This window comes from Marmota marmota, unplaced genomic scaffold (assembly GCF_001458135.2).
Source record: "Marmota marmota marmota unplaced genomic scaffold, marMar, whole genome shotgun sequence".
Taxonomy (NCBI): Eukaryota; Metazoa; Chordata; class Mammalia; order Rodentia; family Sciuridae; genus Marmota; species Marmota marmota.
This window is the reverse complement of record NW_025999977.1, coordinates 16,089,149-16,108,898: the sequence shown is the minus strand read 5'-3', so window position 1 is coordinate 16,108,898 and position 19,750 is coordinate 16,089,149. Positions and strand designations below refer to the sequence as shown.

General features: G+C 37.0%; 2 protein-coding genes and 1 non-coding gene across 11 annotated transcripts in view; 1 reads left to right on the top strand and 2 right to left on the bottom strand.

Moving 5' to 3' along the window:
• The window catches only part of Clhc1 (clathrin heavy chain linker domain containing 1), a 41,393-nt gene extending 24,444 nt beyond the window's left edge, over positions 1-16,949 (bottom strand). For 5 of the 9 annotated variants that reach the window (XM_048804329.1, XM_048804330.1, XM_048804327.1 and 2 more), the window contains exons 1-5: positions 16,847-16,949; positions 10,947-11,148; positions 9,907-10,165; positions 5,215-5,402; positions 885-1,018 (exon numbers count right to left, since the gene is read on the bottom strand). In XM_048804329.1, coding sequence (XP_048660286.1) covers positions 885-1,018; positions 5,215-5,402; positions 9,907-10,083 — 499 coding nt within the window. In that variant the 5' untranslated portion in view covers positions 10,084-10,165; positions 10,947-11,148; positions 16,847-16,949. Of the gene's footprint in view, positions 1-884; positions 1,019-5,214; positions 5,451-9,906; positions 10,892-10,946; positions 11,149-16,846 lie in introns of those variants that run through there. The other 4 variants (XM_015479663.2, XM_048804333.1, XM_048804334.1 and 1 more) reach the window with 4 other exon arrangements.
• On the bottom strand, positions 12,431-12,503 carry Trnaa-ugc. Its single transcript has one exon. It is a non-coding gene; the product is annotated as a tRNA-Ala (tRNA).
• Positions 16,950-17,226: 277 nt separating the features above from the next.
• Rps27a (ribosomal protein S27a) lies at positions 17,227-19,715 on the top strand. The gene is made up of 6 exons (XM_015479662.2): positions 17,227-17,311; positions 17,412-17,476; positions 17,875-17,929; positions 18,478-18,563; positions 18,769-18,900; positions 19,533-19,715. The coding sequence occupies exons 2-6, from the start codon at positions 17,429-17,431 to the stop codon at positions 19,680-19,682; spliced, it is 471 nt and encodes a 156-aa protein (XP_015335148.1). The 5' UTR covers positions 17,227-17,311; positions 17,412-17,428; the 3' UTR covers positions 19,683-19,715.
• The last annotated feature ends 35 nt before the right edge of the window (positions 19,716-19,750 follow it).

Below are 19,750 nucleotides of genomic sequence, written 5' to 3'. Positions count from 1 at the left end.
TTCAAGGAAGAGCCTCTTCCATTTAGACCAAATCTGGCATCCTACAATTTCCACTTATTGATTCTACCAAGTAAATATCTTTTAAGTTTTGAATATCATTACCTATTTTCAAAGTCTTTATTTTCTCCAGGATAAATACTTAACAACTACTTTATATATTCACCATACAAACCTCTACAAATCCTACTGAATTCCAAGATACACTCCAATTTCTTAAAATATGTATTATACTAAGATGTTGAAACAGTGAATGCAGACATAAACACAAATAATAATAAGATGCATGAAAACAATATCCTACATTTTTTCCATACATTATACCAGCGGTTCTGAAATTTTATAATACATCATAATAACCAGAACTGGATAAAACATTGACTGCCAGACTCAATCACTGGGTTTCTAACTTAGTAAGTCTGCAGTGAGACCCAATAATTTGGATTTCTAACCAATTTCCAGGTGATGCTGATATTGATACAAGAACCATACTTTGAGTCACTGCTTTATACTTCATATAACCCTGACAGATTGGAATGCTTAAAATGTTTTAGGGTTGTTTAAAGTTTTCTATTTTCCATGTATCCGTCTAGAACACTGACTAAAGTTGTTTTGTAACATACAACTGATAGATATAAACATGTCAGCATGCTTATATAAATTTGTATAATAGGTAGTAACTGGAAATAGTTGGGCTTTCTCTCGAATATTTTTTAAATACTTTTTTAGTTATAGTTGGACACAGACACAGTATCTTTATTTTATTTATTTATTTTTATGTGGTGCTGAGGATTGAACCCAGCGCCTCGCATATGCTAGGCAAGTGGTCTTCTGCTGAGCCACAACCCCAGCCCCCTCTCTCCAATATCTTAAACAAAATACAGTACCTGGAATAGGTTTTGAAGGATCTTTGGAGAGAGTATAGTATTTTGCTTCTTTTGTGTCATACTCTGCCCTAAGCTGTTTCATTTGATCTATTTGCAATTGAATCTTCAAGGAATTATTTTCAATAATCCTCATTCTAAAAAACAGAAATTCTTATGTTTCTTTCAATTAATTTAATTCTTGAATCATAATATTTAAGATAAGCAGGTTAAATCATTATTTTATTTTGGCTAATTATCATTTTGAACCATTATGAATTAGGTAGAAGTTCAGAAAAACATGTTCTGAAAAAGTTAAGTAATCTCACAAATAAGGAACAATTTTCTTTGAGAGCTTCAGTAAAAATATAATCTAATATTGGCTATGATTATTAACCTATCAGAAACTCATAAGTGTTAAACATATTCTAGTCACAAAACACCATCTATTCCTTTTAGTAAAAAAAAATGACATTTGCAATTTAAATATCATTTTGGTAAATAATTGTTTTGGTTTCCTGTGGCTATTGTAAAAATTATAGAAACTTGGTGACTTAACAGAAATTTATTCTCTAGCAATTGTGGAGNTTACTTTTTTTTTTCCCTTTTAATATTTTTTAGTTGTAGATAGATACAATACTTTTATTTATTTATTTATTTATTTATTTTTATGTGGTGCTGAGGATTGAACCCAGTGCTTTACACACTCTAGGTAAGCACTCCACCATTGTGCTATAACCCCAGCCCTGCTTTACTTTTTGAGACAAGGTCTTGCTACAGAGCCCAGGCTCACCTAGAACCTGAGATCTTCCTGCTTCAGCCTAATTTCAAAAATTCTATTAAGGATTATTTGAGGTTTATTTCCTAGCTTTGGTGGTCCAGGGGGAAAAATAACAGACTAAAATAAGTTAGACACCTTGCAGAAAAATTAAGCAAGAGGGGCATGGCAAGATCTAGGGACCACTGTAATGGGGTTCTGTAGTAGGAGAGAAAGATTGGTCTCAATTCCTAATACATTTGGCAAGTGGGAATACATAGTCAAGAAGCTGCGGTGGGGGAGTATCAGTGGAAAAAAAAATAAGAGGAAACATCAGAAGGGAAGACTCTGGGTAAGTAGACCTAACAGAATTGCTGAAGGCAGGCCAGCAAGGCTCCACTATCTCTGATATGATCAGACATAAGGAATTTAGTCAGACAATGAGGATGATCAGGTATTTAGGGCTGGAAATTCTGCCTAAACCAATCTGATAGGATTCTTGCTAAAATTATACAGTCATAGGTGGATATGAAAGTCCAGAAGTCAAGTCTATATGAAAAAGAGTTCAGGGAAGCCAGATAAAGAATCTTTGTCAATATTAAAAAAAAAAGTTATTTTTTTCTTTTTCTTGTTTTGCAAATTAAAACCCAGTTTTTTAGTAGATAACTGCTGTCCACTTCTGATTATTATACCGAATTCTTGGTAACGACAGATGACTCAAAGTAAAAGCCAAGTATTTATAATAAAGGGATTATAGAAATAAAATTTATTTAGCTTTATTCCAAATAAACTTCTGCTTGTGAAAGAAAGCTATATTAAAAATAAACAGGACTTCAAAAGAATTTAAAGCAGGAACTCAGATACTAGCATACAAACGTTCATAGTGGAATAGCCAAAGGTGAAAAGAACCCAAGAATCCATCAATAGATGGATGGATACACAAAATTTAACACAACATTTAACATGTACATACGATAAAATATTATTTGATCATAAAATAATGACATTCCAATTCATGATACCACATGGATGAGAAGGCTTCTAAGTGTTGCTCCTTTCTTTTTCTTTTTTTTTTTTTCTTCTAAAATGTTTTGGATGTTGATGGACCTTTATTTAATTTATTTATTTATTTTTATGTGGTGCTGAGAATCGAACCCAGAGCCTCACACATGCTAGGCAAGCGCCCTGCCACTGAGCCACAACCCCAGCCCAAGTGTTGCTCCTTTCTATGCTACTTTTATGGTCTATTTTTTACAACTTCACGATGATAGATGTAGCTGAGGATTTCTTAGCATTTATCACACTTGGCTTTCTTGAATCTGTGAATTGGTATATTTCACCAGTTCTAGAAAACTCTCAGTCATTATCTCCTCAAATATTACTTCTGTCCCATATTCTTTTCTTTTAGAGCTGTGATTAGACAAGCTAATATGACCGACCAATCTGCCACATCTTTTATAATAGTTCTATTGACATGTAGTTCAGATTCTTTTAAAATTCACCCTTAAGAGTATAATTCAGTGAATTTTAATACAACCATCACCACTAAATAGTTCTAGAATGTATCATCATCCAAAAAATAATCCCTATACCCATCAGAAGTCTGCTGAGCAGAAAGTAATTTTCCATTCAGTCCCCAGGCATGGAGCAGTTCACCTGTGGTTTGCTCTACCAGAGTGGAGTCCTTTATCATTCTAGCTTTATGGGGAGGGCTTCCCAGTGGGCTACACCCCTTGGGCAGAGCCTAGACTTTGTCTTTTATCCCAAGTTGCATACTAAAAACTGAAATTTATGGTCACAAGTTTTAATAAATATTCTCATGGCCAAACAATTTTTAGTGCTCTGCTTATTTTTTATCTTCTGTTAGATTTTGCCCTCATAATCTCTTATTTTCTCATCAGCTTTCTAATGCTTCTGGAAAGACTTTTGTTTATTTTATAAGCTGGGTACAGTGGTGCAAGTCTGTAAACCCAGCAATTCAGGAGGCTGAGGCAGGACGATCATAAATTTGAAGGGAGGCCATAAGCAACTTAGCAAGACCCTGTCTCAAATCAAAAAATTACAAGGATGGGGATATAGCTCAGTAGCAAAGCCCCCTTGGATTTAATCCTCAGTATTAAAAATAAATTATAAAGCCAGGTGTGGTGGCACACACCTGTAATTCAAGTTACTTAGGCAGCTTAAGCAGAAAGATTGCAAATTGAAGGCCAGTCTGGGCAACTTAGTGACAGCCTATCTCAAAATAAAAACAAAAAGAGCTGGGAATGTAGCGAGCGCTCAGTAGTAGAATGCTTGCCTTGCATGCATGAGGCCCTGGGTTCGATCCCCAGTACTGGAAATCTTTTAAAATGAAAAGAGAGATCCCTAATAGCAAGGTCTATACCAACATCTAGCCATTCATATTACCAGAAAGGTCAAACTTTGCATAATTTTTAAGTTGATTTGAAATCATCTATAAAAATATTTATCAATTATTTGTCAAATTTAATACTGAAAACATGACTACTCAACAAGAGTATTTTCTCCACTCTAGTAGGTTACTTACTTTTGTACATTACAAGATTAAGCTCTAATTCAGAAATAATCATGAAATTGTACTATCAAATCACTGCTGGTGGGACTGCAAATTGGTGCAGCCAATATGGAAAGTAGTATGGAGATTTCTTGGAAAATTGGGAATGGAGCCACCATTTGACCCTGCTATCCCTCTCCTTGGTCTATACCCAAAGGACTTAAAAACAGCATACTACACAGCCACATCAAATATATAGCAGCACAATTCACAATAGATAAACTGTGGAACCAACTTAGATACCCTTGAATAGATGAATGGATTGAAAAAAATGTGGCATATATACACAATGGAATATCACTCAGCAATAAAAGAGAATAAAATCATGGCATTTGCAGGTAAATGGATGGAGTTAGAGAAGATAATGCAAAGTGAAGTTAGCCAATCCCAAAAAAACAAATGCCAAATGTCTTCTCTGATATAAGGAGGCTGATCATAGTGGGGTAGGGAGAGGGATCATGGGAGAAATAAAACAACTCCAGATAGGGCAGAGAGGTGGGAGGGAAAGGGATGGGGCATGGGGTTAGAAATGATGGTGGAATTGTGATGGACATTGTTATCCAAAGTACAGGTATGAAGACACGAATTGGTGGGAATATACTTTGTATACAACCAGAGATATGAAAAATTGTGCTCTATATGTGTAATAAGAATTGTAGTGCATTCTGCTGTCACATACAAATAAAAAATTAATTAAATAAAAAATAAAAAGCTATTCCATGAATAAATAAATTAATTAAAATTTTTTTTCATGCAAGAAATTACCTAGAGAATCATTTTTTGCATCCCCAATTTTATGAAAACACAATGTACCTCTGGTTTTCACAAAGTTCTCAAACAAAATTAATACTCCTACTTGAAACATGTAAAAAATATAATTAATAGGAGAGGAAAGCATAAAAACCCAGCTTTTAAAATTAAAATGAAATTTAAAAGACTAATAACCTTTGGTTAAAGTTATATTGGCTGGTTATTATAGTATAGAAACAATTATCACCTTTTGGGCTAGCTACTAATATACTTACTTTGCTTCAAGCTGGATAGCTCTTCTCTGATGATATACCAAAACTGTGGGCTCTGCTGCCCAAACTTTAAGTTTTCCACGAAGAAAAAATGTAGTTCTTCGGTCTTTCTTTAGTGTCTCAATAAAGGCATCATATTCTTTTTTGATTGAAGTAAGAATGGATTTGTATGCAGTGACATAGTCTATTACCTGAAATATGATATTTCTGCCCATGATACTGAAATTTCTTCTAGAAGACTACAAGTCAAAAGCCTTACAAATAGCATTAAGATTATTTCTTAAATGAAACATGATTAACAATTAGAAATCTAAAAACTTTACAGAAAGCTCATACATGACTGGGCACTAAAGACAATATTTATTGAACATATGCTCCTTATGGATCATTACAGTGGAGACTGATCTTAAGTACCAGAGAGAGGAGAAAAAAGACTATTTCTGTTTTACTTGTTATAAACGCATACCATATATTATGTCAGTTGAATCTAATACCAGGTTAAATTTTTCCAATTCTCAATCCTTTAATCACATATCTTCTCTTAGTTCCTTCATTTAAGACCTTAAAATCCTGAATTCCCTTTACCTACTGGCTAATCAATACTCTGAATTGATGTTGAGAGCCGGAGGCGAAGATGCCCCAGCAAACTTCCAGCTGATTGGCTCACTGCAGCCCCAGCAAACTTCCAGCTGATTGGCTCCTCTGCGGTGATGCTCATTGGGCTGTTTCCCCGCCCTTTCAGACCACGGAGCTGCTCATTGGGGGACTCTTTTGGCTCCGCCCATGCGACCCAGCCAATCTGCCTCAAGAGTGGTTGAGGTGCTCACCAGAAGAGCCGGTGGGCTCTCGGGGAATTCCTGGAGCACTGGGTAGTGCCTTGCATTCAAAAAATAAAGTTCCTTCCTGTTTGACAAGTGGCTTGTGAATTGTGCCCAGCCAGACTGCGGCAAATTCCTAATGCATGTCTATTCTCAAGGTGTCAAATGCAACTTTAAAAAACCCTCATCACTACATAGTCATGGTTTCCAGTGGTGTTTAAGTAAAGACTATCTCAGGAAAGATAACTGAAGAAAATAACAAATAACTTAAGAAAGGATAACCGAAGAAATAGTGGGCACCTGCTGAGAACGGAAGGGTGTGAGATGAGAAGGACCAACCTTCCATGTACTAGGTTTTTTCCTTTACCAATTTTCTTTTTTCTTAATCTTGTACATTACCCATGCAAAAATAATCAAAAATACTTTTAAATAAGCTAGGAAAAAAACAGAAAAATTATAAATAATTATGGTTTCCAAATTTTGCTCATGAGGATTTGAGAAGGTACTGATGTGTACAGGGAATAGAAATGATTTGCTCAAAACTTTCTCTGAAGCCTGCAATTATGCTTCCTATCCCTGCTACATTCTAGACTCTAGTATCCCCCAGTAGTTTTCTTTAGCTAGTCAATCTAGAAAAAGTTATCCAGGAAGACTTTCAGTTGATCAAGAAATAAAATAAAGAGATAATAAATCAGTGGCAAGAAGGAGGAGAAATCACTTGAGTAGGAGATAGGTACTTGTCTCTTTTGGACATGACCAAATTGTTTACCTTAATTAGAATAGGGGTCAATAATAGAATAGAGGAACAATCTATGAGAATCCAAATTAAGTACCCTGCTGCTCCTATCATCCTCTACTTCATGAAGCCCTGTGATGTGCTCCAACCAATGCAGCACAACTCATATACATTAATGAGTAGATAACAGAACTATAGTGATACCAAGATCAGATTTTCTGTCAGTTTGCTAGAAGAAACAGGTTTCAGAAGAACCACCCATGATGTCTATGAGAATGCACAGAAAATGCTTTAAAGTAGAAGATGCAAACTGGCATGCCACTAATAGAAAACAGGTGGAAATTTTGCCTGATCCACAAAACAGCTTTAAGTTAAAAAAAATTTCACCCCCAATAATATTTTCAGCTCCTCTTGAAAACTCTGAAAAGTCTACCAGCATGGAACCCACATTCCTTAATGGCAATAATAGCTGGACCTTTAGACTGAGTTGATTCTTCATTTTACAACAGTAAAAATTCTCTCAGAACTAGTCACTTAACTCTTTATATCATCATTCTGGCCTCTGCAGGAATTAAACTTTTGAGACTTTGGTATTAAGATTTCCATTAAACCCAAGAAAATCAGAACTATACTTACTTGCTACAGGGATCGGAGGGAGAAAAAGAATGGCATTCATTCTGTCTCTGTTCCTACACATGGATCTGAACTATTTGTTCAACACACTATCAGGAACACAAAAGTCTAGTCATTTTCTAGAGTCCAGTACCTCCATAAGACACCCATTTCTATAGAAATTCCCTCTTCTAGCTTGTGTCTTGTTTCTTAGGCCTCTGACTCATTCTACATCTAACCCCAATTCTTAATATACGCATCTCAGGGGCTGGGTTGTGGCTCAGTGGCAGAGCGCTTGCCTAGCATGTTTGAGGCACTGGGTTCAATTCTCAGCACCACATATAAATAAATAAAATAAAGTCCATTGAAAACTAAGAATATGAAAATATATATATATATCAGGTCCTCTCTGCTTTGATTCAGGTTTGATTCTCTAAGTCAAATCATTTTAAATATAATTTGGTATTTGTTCTCCAATTCCAAGAACCTGACATGCAAGTTGATATTTTTTATCTTCTGTCCATCAGATCCTTCCAAGAGAGAAAGAACTGGGGGAGGCAACCAAATCATCCAAATCAATCAAATCAAGTCATCTATCATCAAATGTGCTGGAATAATGTGAAAATCAAAGAGAAGCTAGGAAAAAAGTTTCTCTATTCTCCTAAAAGGATCAAATGATTTCCATTTCAGAATTGCCTCTCAGTCTTGAAAAACAGATTCTTTACAAAATAAATAAATGTACAAATTTTAATTATAATGTGCAATCTAGATGGAAATCTTGAAAAACAGAAAGAAAGGGGGCATCAACTACAGATATAGATAATGTTTTTTAATTAATCACATCTGCTTTTCTAAGAATTAAATTTACCATTAGGCATGATTGTGCACACCTGTAACTCCAGCAACTCTGGAGGCTGAGGCAGGAGGATCACAAGTTCAAGGCCAGCCTCAGGAATTTAAGGAGGCCCTAAGCAACTTAGGAGACCCTGTCTCAAAATAAAAAATAAAAAGGGCTGGGGATGTAATTGAGTAGTGAAGACCTCCTGGGTTCAATCTCCAGTACAAAAAAAAAAGGAGGATGATGATGATGATGATGATAATAATAATAATAATAACATTTATCAACACCAATTCCAAAATTATTTCATTTTAACTATACTAATTTAGAACAGACTGCTCTTCAGATGACAAAAATTCTGACAAAGTGTTATCATTTGGGCATGCAAAGATAAGTAGGTCACACAACTTTTCTTTGCTGATTTCACACAAATAGAGTCTTAGCGTGACTTATATTTATGAAACCTATTCAAGATAATACCTTTATTTAAAACATTGACCCAGTATATTTCTTAATCACCAACTAAAAGACCAACATACAATGAACACATTAGATACAACATACAGACAACACATACAATGAAGATAATCTTAAGCAGTTCTAAGGGAGAGATGTTCTGTATGATTTAAAGGGAAGGGGAAAAAAACTCTCTATACTCTCATACATATGTATCAAGTTTCTTAATTCCACTGTTAGGTATATATCACTACTTAGGGCTCACTTTTCTGTAAAGTGAGGCACTAGGTTTTTGTTTAGAGGAGAAATAATTGACTCATAGTGTACTAACATTTAAAAATTAAGCAAAACACAGGGTTCCTATTTTGCCTGTAGCTATTTTACCCAGAAACCAAGAAACTTAAGGTAAGCACTTCCTTTAGGCAAAGATGAAAGGATGCTGATTTCTGTCAGGGTACCTTCCAAGGGAGAGTTAAAAAAAAATAGCTAGGCAAAAAATTAGGATACATGTACAAATTGTAAATGTTTATAAGGAAAAATGATTATTTCTAAAATCTCAAGGAACTAAATCAAATGTTATATAAAGTCATAACATTTTTTAATCTAATCTCTATTATTTCCAGTGTTAAGTCCAGTCAAATCTCTTGCTCATGCTTATAAGACCACTAACTACAAGAGGTATCATGTTTTTATATCAAGTATTTTATTTGTTTATTTGTTTGCCTATTTATTTAGAGTCTGGGTGCTATGTTACCAAGGAGGGCCTCAAATTCCTGCCTCAAGGGATTCTCCAGCCTCAGCTCCCTAAGTATCTGGGCTATAGGTATATGCCACCATGCCAAGCTCAAAAGGTCTCAATTAATATGCTAAATCAAATTTGGAACCAACATTTAATGATATCACAAACAAACCCAAAACAGTAAGGAACTAGCAAGCTCTTGATTAAAACCCAATTCCTAACAAGTTAGATGCTACCTTCAGATAGAGAGATCAAAATGATTATGAGAAGAGAAAAAACAACCTGTTAAGTTAAAATAACTAAAACATTCATTAATAAGTAATGTAAATCCAGCATTGCATTTTCCTCATTCATCCCTTTCTGACAAACCAGTTGAACTTCTAAAAACCAACAAAAAGAATGAGGTCAAACAAGCAGTGGTATTTTTAAGGCAATTATCAAGGTAGGACATTTCTACTCTCATGAAAACTTCATTGCCTTAAGAGCATTAAGATACCTTATTAAAAACATTTTGGTATATGATGTAATATTCATCAGCAGGTCCTTCCTCATTACAGCCCACTCTTTCAATTTCTGTAATTATGTATCTTTGCGTACGTTCCAAAAATTCCTTGTCACATCTACTAATGATAGGAGGAAGAACTGCATGTTTATGTATTTCTTGGATGGACATAAGTCACAATCTGCACACTTAGTCACCAAAGAAAAGTGAAATCTTGAACTGCTTTTGTAACAAAGCCAAAACTTTGATAATCCTGGAAAGAAAAAAGACCATCAATTAATCTAAAGGCTTAAAAATTATAAATTGAATATTAATCTAAAACATCAGAAAAATTCCCATTGATCTGTTTTTAAGAAAAATATTTCAATCTATAAATTAAAAGGTCTATGCTACAGAGTAGGGTGTAATTCAGTAGTAGAGTGCTTGCTAGCATGTGCGAGGCCCTGGATTTAAGCACCAGCACCAGAGAAAAAAGAAAAAAAAAAGATCTATGCTATTCTAGGCCATGTAGATATCTCTGGGATAGAAATACCAAATACTAGTTAATTAGGAGCTCTTCCTTTATTAACCAAGCACAACTCCTCATATGTATCATATAATAAATGGTTTAATGCAACACTTTCTTTTTCTTTATTTTTTTTTTCAGTGCTGGGTTTCAAACTCAGAGCCTTGCACAGGCTAGACAAGTGTTCTACCACTGAGCTATACTCCAGCTCTCAATTTATTTTTAGATCACACTTTAATAATTATAAGGATACTTCAGGCAGCTAGAAAACTCAAACGAAGGTTTAATATTTTATTTGTTTCATGTGGAAAAATGAGTTAGTAAGTCTCTTGATGACACAAATAAGGTCAGATAGGGCTGGGGTTGTAGCTCAGTGGTAGAGCGCTTGCCTTGCATATGTGAGGCTCTGGGTTTGATCCTCAGCACAACATAAAATAAATAAAAATAAATAAAGATATTCTGTCCATCTACAACTAAAAAAAAAAAAAAATTAAAAAAAGGTCAGATACTCCCCTACTCAAGTGCCTACCTGGCCCAGTCACAGTTGTCCAGCATACAGTACCTATGAAAAATTAATTTTTATAATAGATTTTACAATGATTCGCATCCTTGATACAAAGGTGCTAACTGCAAAGTAAGAGGCAGGTCTTCTGTTAAAATCCATCCATCAAGGCTTGGGATAGGGCTCAGCAGCAGAACCTTTGTCTCACATGTGGGTTTGATCTTCAGCACTGGAAAAAAAAATCTATCCATCAATAATGTCAAAGATAACAGTACTTTGGGGAGTACAGTTTTCAAACAGCTTTTTACAATGCTTTTGGCAAAGAATCATTATTCAACTGAAATTGGATACAGAAGGTGATTCCTAAAATTCACTCACATTAACCCACTGAGTAGGCTGGGGTTGTAGCTCAGTGGTAAAATTCATGAATTTGTGTTTAGCATGTGCAGGGCTCTGGGTTCAACCCCCAGCACCAAAGCAAACAAAAAAACCATACTGTCATTGTATTAAACATCAGACAGAACAATTGGTTGGCTTTGTCTGGCAAAGAAAAACATTTTAACTTTTCTCCCAATTACAGGAATATATATCCATGGAATAAAATCTGAAAATATAAACCAAAGAAAACTATTGAAGAAAACAAAAATCATCCAGAATCCTATTACCCAAAGATAATCATTATATTTCCTACCAATCTTTATAAGCATTGGGTTCAAATTCTATATTCAGTTGTGTATTCTAATTTTTTCACTTATTTTTTTAATTCTTTTACTTGTAGATGGACACAACACCTTTATTTTATTTATTTATATGTGGTGCTGAGGCTCGAACCCAACGTCTCACACATGCTTGGCAAACGATCTACCACTGAGCCTCAACCACAGCCCTTTTCACTTAATATTAAAAGCACTTTCTATTTTGTTGTTTTCAACACATAAGTTCTAAAGATTGCAAAGTATTTCATAGTATGATATTTTATAATTTGTTTAACCATCCCCCTAATTTTGGATAATTTCACTATTATAAATAATGCTGTAATGAATAAATGTCTAAACCAATTGTATGATGTTTTGGCAACCAAATTGACATCTGGTTATCTGAAATAACATATCTATTATTTTCTATATAACTATAGAAACTATATAACTATAAAACCTATATAACTATAGGTCATAAAAAAAGAAGAGACAACCAAAATAATTTTGAAGTTTAAGAGACCAAATTAATCTTATACTGATGAACTAGATAACAAAAAGTCAATTTAAACTACAACAAAGTAATAACCCATAAATGGATAAACAGTTTTCTTAAATGAAAAAAAATCAGTGAATTTTTATTCATTCCTTGAGCCAGTATTTATTGTCTACTAAGCACCAAATAATATTTCACAGCTAGAAATTCAGCAATAAATAAGATAACGCCACTGGTTCCTTGGAGCTTAAGATGTAGTAGGGGAGACACACTAAAAACAATGGTTTTTTTTGTTTGTTTGTTTGATTTTTTTTTGTGTGTGGGGGTGCTGGGGATTGAACCCAGGGCCTTGTGCATGCAAGGCAAGCACTCTACCAACTGAGCTATATCCCCAGCCCCAACAATGTAATTTTAAATAGTAAAAGATAAAAATCAAAGGAGGAAGGAATGGATTTAATCACCAGGGAACAGATGGTCAAATCAGAATACCAGTGGCTTCCTATAACCCTTAGGATAAAATTCAAATTCCTTTACTTGACCTATTAATTCCCTTTAGGAACCAATGACTCTTTTTCTCTCTGATAAAATCTACCCTTTTCATGTTCTTGTCCTTCTCCCCATACCATTCTATCCTCACCCCTATGAATTTGCCCTTTTACCTTAGGATCTTGTATATTTCTCCCTTCCTGCAACTCTCATCTCACACTCATGTTCCCCTTTCCCCCAAAAAATTCACACACACACACACACACACTGCATCACTTGTTCTCCAGATCTCAGCCTACATGGTTTCAGGAAAGCTGCCCCGAATTCCCTCAATGGTCAGCGCCATTGCCATTGTTCTCCTATAGTACTATGCACTTCCCTTGTCACAGAATTATTACACTGTTTTGTACAGTTTCTGTTTATATCCTCTGCCTCTCCCGTTAGGATGTAAATTTGACAAGATCTGGAACCAAAATGTTCTCATCCCCATTACCCCTCCTCCACCCATGTGCACTCCAGTACATAGTAGTCCCTGGCAGAGTGGGTATTCAACAAATATTTGCTGAATCAGCAAACAAAATCTTGTCCCAGAAGACAACTGACTTATGGTGGCCTCAAACCAGGAAACAGTTAAATTATTTATTCCTTAGCATATTCAAAATGTCACTGAATTACATATATCAACTAAGATTGCCATTCACTTGTTTTTAAAAACAAGTCACCTGGATTCCCAATCAAGTCTGTTGGGTCTAGTAAATGAGCCACTGCTACAGAGCAGAGAAGGCAGTGTGAAGCAATGAGCAGAGTACACTGGACTACAGATGCCCACAGAGCATTTCACTAACCTGTGAGAGAGGAGAGAACATTAAGTAGAGAACATCCAGTGGAACAATATAGGGTAATGCTTAAGTTGTGCTATACTTACTTCTTCAATAAATACTGAGGGCATCTGTCACTATTCTAGGCACTGGAGATACCAAACTGACTAAAACAAAATCCCTAACCTCTCAAAAATTACATTCAAGTAGAGACAGACAACATATAAGTGAAAATATATGACAGATGCGGCAAATTGTATGAAGAAAAATAAGACATTATGGGGGATAGAGTACAGAAGCTGGGAGGGTGCTATTTTATGTAAGACAGGGTCAAGAAAGAGGAAAACCTTCACTGACTAGGTGACATTTCAGAAAACGTGTCATGCAGATTCCTAGAAGTGGTTGAGGTACAGAATAGTAAATCCAAAGGTCTCAAGGTGGGACAGTATATTTAAGGAACAAGAGGCCTGTGGGACTCGAAGAGAGAAAGGAAGAGAAGAGTTAAGGTCTGAGGTAGCTGTCACATCTTGCAGGATACAGGGCCATGAAGACAGGACTACTACCAGTTGATTTGGTGCCCCTTTCTCTGGGCAGTTTTGGCAAGAGGAATACTGAGCTGGATTGTGGCCTTCACTTGTTCCTGTGCTGGAGCAATAGTCTCACTTATAGGAAATTAGACTTTGCTCTGGGTGAGATAGAAAACAAAAGAATAGCAGCTGATTTACATTTTAAATTAAAAATGACAGCTGACTTTCATTTAAATTGCTGGGGCTGCTCTGTGAAGAATAGATAATTGGGATAAAAGAGTCAAAGCTAGAAGTATTTTTAGAAGTGTTCTGTACATATACTGAAAACAAAGCCAAGATTTCCTTACAGATTAAATGTGGGGTATAAAAGAGCAGTCAGGGATGACCATACAATTTCTGGCCTTAGCAAATGGGAAAATGAGAACTGCCATATATAGAGATGGGAAGTGCAATTTCCTGAGATCAGGAGTCTGTGACTTGTCTTTTACAGAGGCTGAATACATATCTAGATATGTGAATCAGAAGCTCTGGGAAATGGTCTGAGTGACAATTTATGAGTCTTCTGCATATAAATGGTATTCAAAAGTTATTAGAATGAGATAACTTAGGAAATATAAATAAAGGAGAGATTTATAGACTGGGGTGCTCTAAGTCTAGAGGTCTCATGGATTAAAAGAGGTCTCATGGGTGAAAAATAAGACCCGGGAAAAGAGCTTTTAGTACAGTAAAAGTGTTAAGAGATACCCTGAAGTCAGGTGAAGAAAATGTTTTAAAGATAGAGGAAGTGATCAACTGTGTCAAATGTTGCTTACATCAAAGAAGATGAAATGACTAGCTTAGCAACATGGAATACATAAGTGCCTATTACAAGAGCTACTCCACCAGAATGGTGGGGCAAAAGCCTGACAGAAGCAACAATGAAGAGAAAAACTGAAGATAATGAGTATAAACAAGTCTTTGAGAGTTCTGTTGTAAAAGTGGAGACTAGTTGCTGGCTCACGTGATCCTGCTGTCCAATGGTGACCTCTGCTGGCTCACATGATCCTGCTGTCCAATGGTGAGCCCTGCTGGCTCACTTGATCCTTACCTACCAATTAGATGAGGAATATTCCAGGAAGAAGAAAAGAATGAGTTCTTCACAAGTGCCAAAGCCATTAGACAGCATAAGTCAGTAACTTCAATCAATTCAATGTTACTAAAATGTGAAGTGAGCGATGGGTTTAGCAGATAAGATTATAAAAAAGGCAGAGGCTGATATCATACTCAAGAATTTGGATTTTATAGGGAAGTTGACCCATTTGAAGTAAAGCATTGACAATCATTTTTACTTTCTAGAATGAATATTTTTGAGGGTACAGATGTGGGTTAGAAAGGGGAAAACAGTAGAGATAAGTAACCAGTTTGGTAAGGAACTCCTGTAGGAGAAAATACAGGAAGTACAAATTTGGGATGGGGAGATAAAGAGATAAGACATAAAGAGGAAGGAAGATGCCACTCTCAAACTTAGTGACACAGACTAAAAAATCCTGGGGGTGTAGCTCAGTGGTAGAGTGTTTGTCCAACACTAGAGACAAGACCCTAAGTAGGGACTCTGAGTACTGAAAAAATTTCTTTTTTAGAGAGAAAATTTTTAATATTTATTTTTTAGTTTTCAGGGGACACAACATCCTTGTTTGTATGTGGTGCTGAGGATCGAACCTGGAGCCGCACGCACGCCAGGCAAGCGCGCTAACAACTTGAGCCACATCCCCAGCCCCTGAAAAAAATTCTTAAAGCTGGACACAATGTCATGCCCCTGGTAGTCCCAGCTGAGGCAAAAGAATCCAAAGTTCCAGGCTAGCCTAGGAAACTTAAACCCTGACTCACAATAAAAAAAATAAAAATAAAAATAAAAAAAATAAAAATTAAAATTAAAAGGGCTGGGGATGTAGCTCAGTGGTAAAGCAACCCTGAGTTCAATCCCTAGTTTAAAAAAAAAAAATGACATTAATAGTACATTAGAGGGCTGGGCTCAGTGGCGGAGCGCTTGCCTAGCAAGCGTGAGGCACAGGGTTTCACACAGGCTCCAAAGACTAACTTCCCCATCCCCCAAGAAGAGCCCTCCAATGGTGAGCCCTGCTGGCTCACATGATCCTGCTGTCCAATGGTGACCTCTGCTGGCTCACCTGATCCTTACCTACCAATTAGAATGTACCCCAAGCCAGCTGCCAAAAAACCCTTTAAACTGTTTCAACTGTCAAACCACCCCCAGCTCTATAAATATGCAGAGCTGCCTCAATAAACAAGCATTTTTTTCTCCGAAGGCAAGACTTTATTGTTCTTTCAGGTATTGTGTCTATTCACAACTATATATATATGAAAGAGAGAATGAATATGAATATTTATTAGAAAAGATTCTGTGGTTTGTAGAGAAAAAGCCTAACTTGCTATACACACTCCAAAATTTTCCTATCAGGACCTTGGCCAATGCTCTCCACGTCCAAACTTGTAAATTCTACAACTAACCATTTGAACGTTTCTTTCGCATAAGACTCCATTCTTACATTTGTAAAACTCCAGAAACTTTCGACATATTAAATCCTTTCACACCGAGGAGTGACATAACCGGCCCAGAGCCTTCCTCCAGCGAGGAGGCTTGGGGGTAGAAAGTAGGCTACAGAACGGCTGATGCCCCATTTTTGAAAATTTCATCTGCGCTCCGATTTGCCCCTTTCCCTTTCCCTGGAGGTCTGAAAGGCGACGCCTAATTCTCCCTCCCTCCCTCTGCGACTCAGTAAGAGCAAGAAGGATGCTTTCATGCTCACACCCCTTTCCCGCCTCTTAAGCCTTTCCTTCTAGTTACTTTCGGCACAGTCCCACCCTCCCAGAAACCATTACTCCGCCTCACCTCCTCTTGGATCCTTACCTGAATCCCTTTCTCCTAACCCGACTCCAGTGAGTGCTTAGTGACTGTAACTAGGGAGCCTGGGGTGTGGAACTGCATCTTGGGACAAGTAGTTCTGACCAGAGGAAAGCAGTAGAAAACTACAATTCCCAGAATACACTTCCATTACTTCCCTTTTCTCCAATCTTATTAGCCACTTTGAAAGACCCTCTTAGCCACCTCGACGGCCTGCGAAAAGTCTTCTTAAAACATCTTTTTTAAGTTATTAAAATCTAGCATTTTAATTACATTCTGAAAGCTAACGTGAGAAATAAGCTCAGACTTAGAGAAAGGAGGAAAGAAGTCTCGCGACCCATTCTGGCACTGGGTTAGACAGCTGCTGTGACAGCGGCCAGGCATCTGCCTTGGTCGCCTAAGGGGTGGGACCTTCGGCCAGGAAACCTCGGGGCCAGCTCCGCGCTCTTCCTTTCCGATCCGCCATCTGCGGTGAGTGTGTGCTCTGCTTCGGCCTCTAGACGGCGGCTTATGAAACGCCTAAACCGGTATCCCCAGATCTAACCCGTGTCTCCCTTTTTCTCGGCTTCAGGTGGGACCGCCGCCGAGATGCAGATTTTCGTAAAAACCCTTACGGGGAAGACTATTACACTCGAGGTACGGGCCAGGTGGTGTGAGGAAACCGAGGCCTGAATAAGGTGGTGAGGTGTAATTGGGGGCCCCGCGCCGCTTTCCAACCCTTAGGACATACCTCCTAATTTGAGTTCTGAAACCTCTCCCTGAATTGAGGGTGGTTTGCGGAGCAAGGCCGCGCCTTTCACCTCTCGCGTGGCTCTGGCCAGCCTGAGGTGAGGAAGGAGACGCTTGTCGCTAGGCGGGCGCGTTGTGGCCCAGCCTCCGCCGGCCACCCTGTGCTAGGGAGCTCATCTGTAGCGTCCATTGGAGAGTGCCCACCGGGTCAGCTTTATTGAGTTCTGTTCTGTGGAAACTGTCGATTGAATTAAGTCAATGTTCGTTCTAGTGTAACCAATATACTTGGATTTTAAAATTCATAGGTTGAACCCTCGGACACTATAGAAAATGTAAAAGCCAAGATCCAGGATAAGGAAGGCAAGTAATATTTTTGAAGTTCACGAAAATGAACTTGTACAGACACGGCCTACCTGTTAAGCCTTTAATGTATCTGCTCTTGGGGGGAAGAGGTCTGATTGACAAAGTACTAATGGAATTAAATAACAAATATTAATGAGCATGGACTCAGGCTACTTAGATTGGAAGCTCTGTAGAACATTTTGCATGTGTGAATTTCAGTGAGGTTGGTTTCTTGAGATGGGTCTCACTAAGTTGCTCATGTCCTTTCTAAGTTCCTCAGGCTGGCCTTGAACATGTGATCCTCCTGCTTCAGTCTTCTGAGCCACTGGGATTACAGGCTTGGGCCACCTGTGCCCAGCATTAATTGTGTTCTGATATATAAAATGATTCTTGTATTGACAGGTTAAATTTGCGAACATGTAAACCTTCAGAATTGTGTGTAGCTCTGTAAGGACTTAGTGACAGAAATAAATAGCAAATATTTGAGTCTGGATTATTTTGCAAATCTGGAGCATGTATACCTTTTTTCTGCTAACTAAACTGAGGGTTTTTGTTTTCTGCATTAGGAATTCCTCCTGATCAGCAAAGACTGATCTTTGCTGGTAAGCAACTAGAAGATGGACGTACTTTGTCTGACTACAACATTCAGAAGGTTTGTTTCCGGAAAAGAGGGGCCCCTTAAAAATAAGTCTTACATTAGAAATTTGGGCACATACAAATAAAGAAAATGGCAGTAGATTCTCAGGTGATTCCTACACTAACATTTGAGAAGCACTATTACCATTTCTCACATTAATTAGCAGATGCCTGATATTGTCCTTAATGTAGCATAAAAATGTTTCATCCTGTGTTTTCAGGAGTCCACCCTTCATCTTGTGCTGAGGCTTCGTGGTGGTGCTAAGAAAAGGAAGAAGAAGTCTTACACCACTCCCAAGAAGAATAAGCATAAGAGAAAGAAGGTTAAGTTGGCTGTCCTGAAATATTATAAGGTGAGCCAGTTTTACGTGGAGTAGAATATCAGAAAACTTGTTTATTTGTAAACTGTCTTCACAGTAACTTGTTGGCATTTTTCTTATGAAATAATTGGAATTAAATATACTTATATCTAAATGAGCCTACATTTGGTTTAAACAAGGTATTCTGAAAATGAAAAGCTCAATTTCTGAAGTCTTCTGCTTGGTAGTTGATTGTGCTTATATAGTGGAGTTCTGCTGTAGTTGCTTATTCCATGGGGTTCTGAATTTGAGGTAAGATCTGGATTCAGAACTTAGCTTCATCTACCAGTAAGCAAAGCTGTATTTTAATGTACAAATGTCTTATGACTTTTATTATAGTAGTATTGGTAATAATTAGAGTACTTAAGCTTGTAAGCACAAAAGCCATCAGTATTGTGGAGTTAAAAAGTTAAATACTTTTAAAAATTTTTTTAGTTGTAGATGGACACAGTACTTTTATTTTTTATGTGGTGCTGAGGATCAAACCCAGCGCCTCATATGTGCGAGGTTAGTGCTCTGCCACTGATCCACAATCCCAGCCCAGAAAGGTTAAATTCTTTGAGTCATTGAAATCAAATACCAAAATGTTTTCTAAGATTATCTTACAGCAAGTTTGTGTTTTTCAGGTGGATGAAAATGGCAAAATTAGCCGCCTTCGTCGTGAGTGTCCTTCAGATGAATGTGGTGCAGGAGTTTTTATGGCCAGCCACTTTGACAGACACTATTGTGGCAAGTGTTGTCTGACTTACTGCTTCAACAAACCAGAAGACAAGTAATGTATTTGAGATAATAAAAGACATGAACTAATATTTAATTGTTGAATTTCTTTGCGGATTTAAAGAAT

Bases quoted from the DNA above. Each gene is read 5' to 3' on its own strand.
- Rps27a (XM_015479662.2), top strand. From the start codon at position 17,429: ATGCAGATTTTCGTAAAAACCCTTACGGGGAAGACTATTACACTCGAG. The intron at 17,930-18,477 runs GCAAGTAATATT...TTTCTGCATTAG, and splicing joins CAAGATCCAGGATAAGGAAG to GAATTCCTCCTGATCAGCAA. The intron at 18,564-18,768 runs GTTTGTTTCCGG...CTGTGTTTTCAG, and splicing joins CTGACTACAACATTCAGAAG to GAGTCCACCCTTCATCTTGT.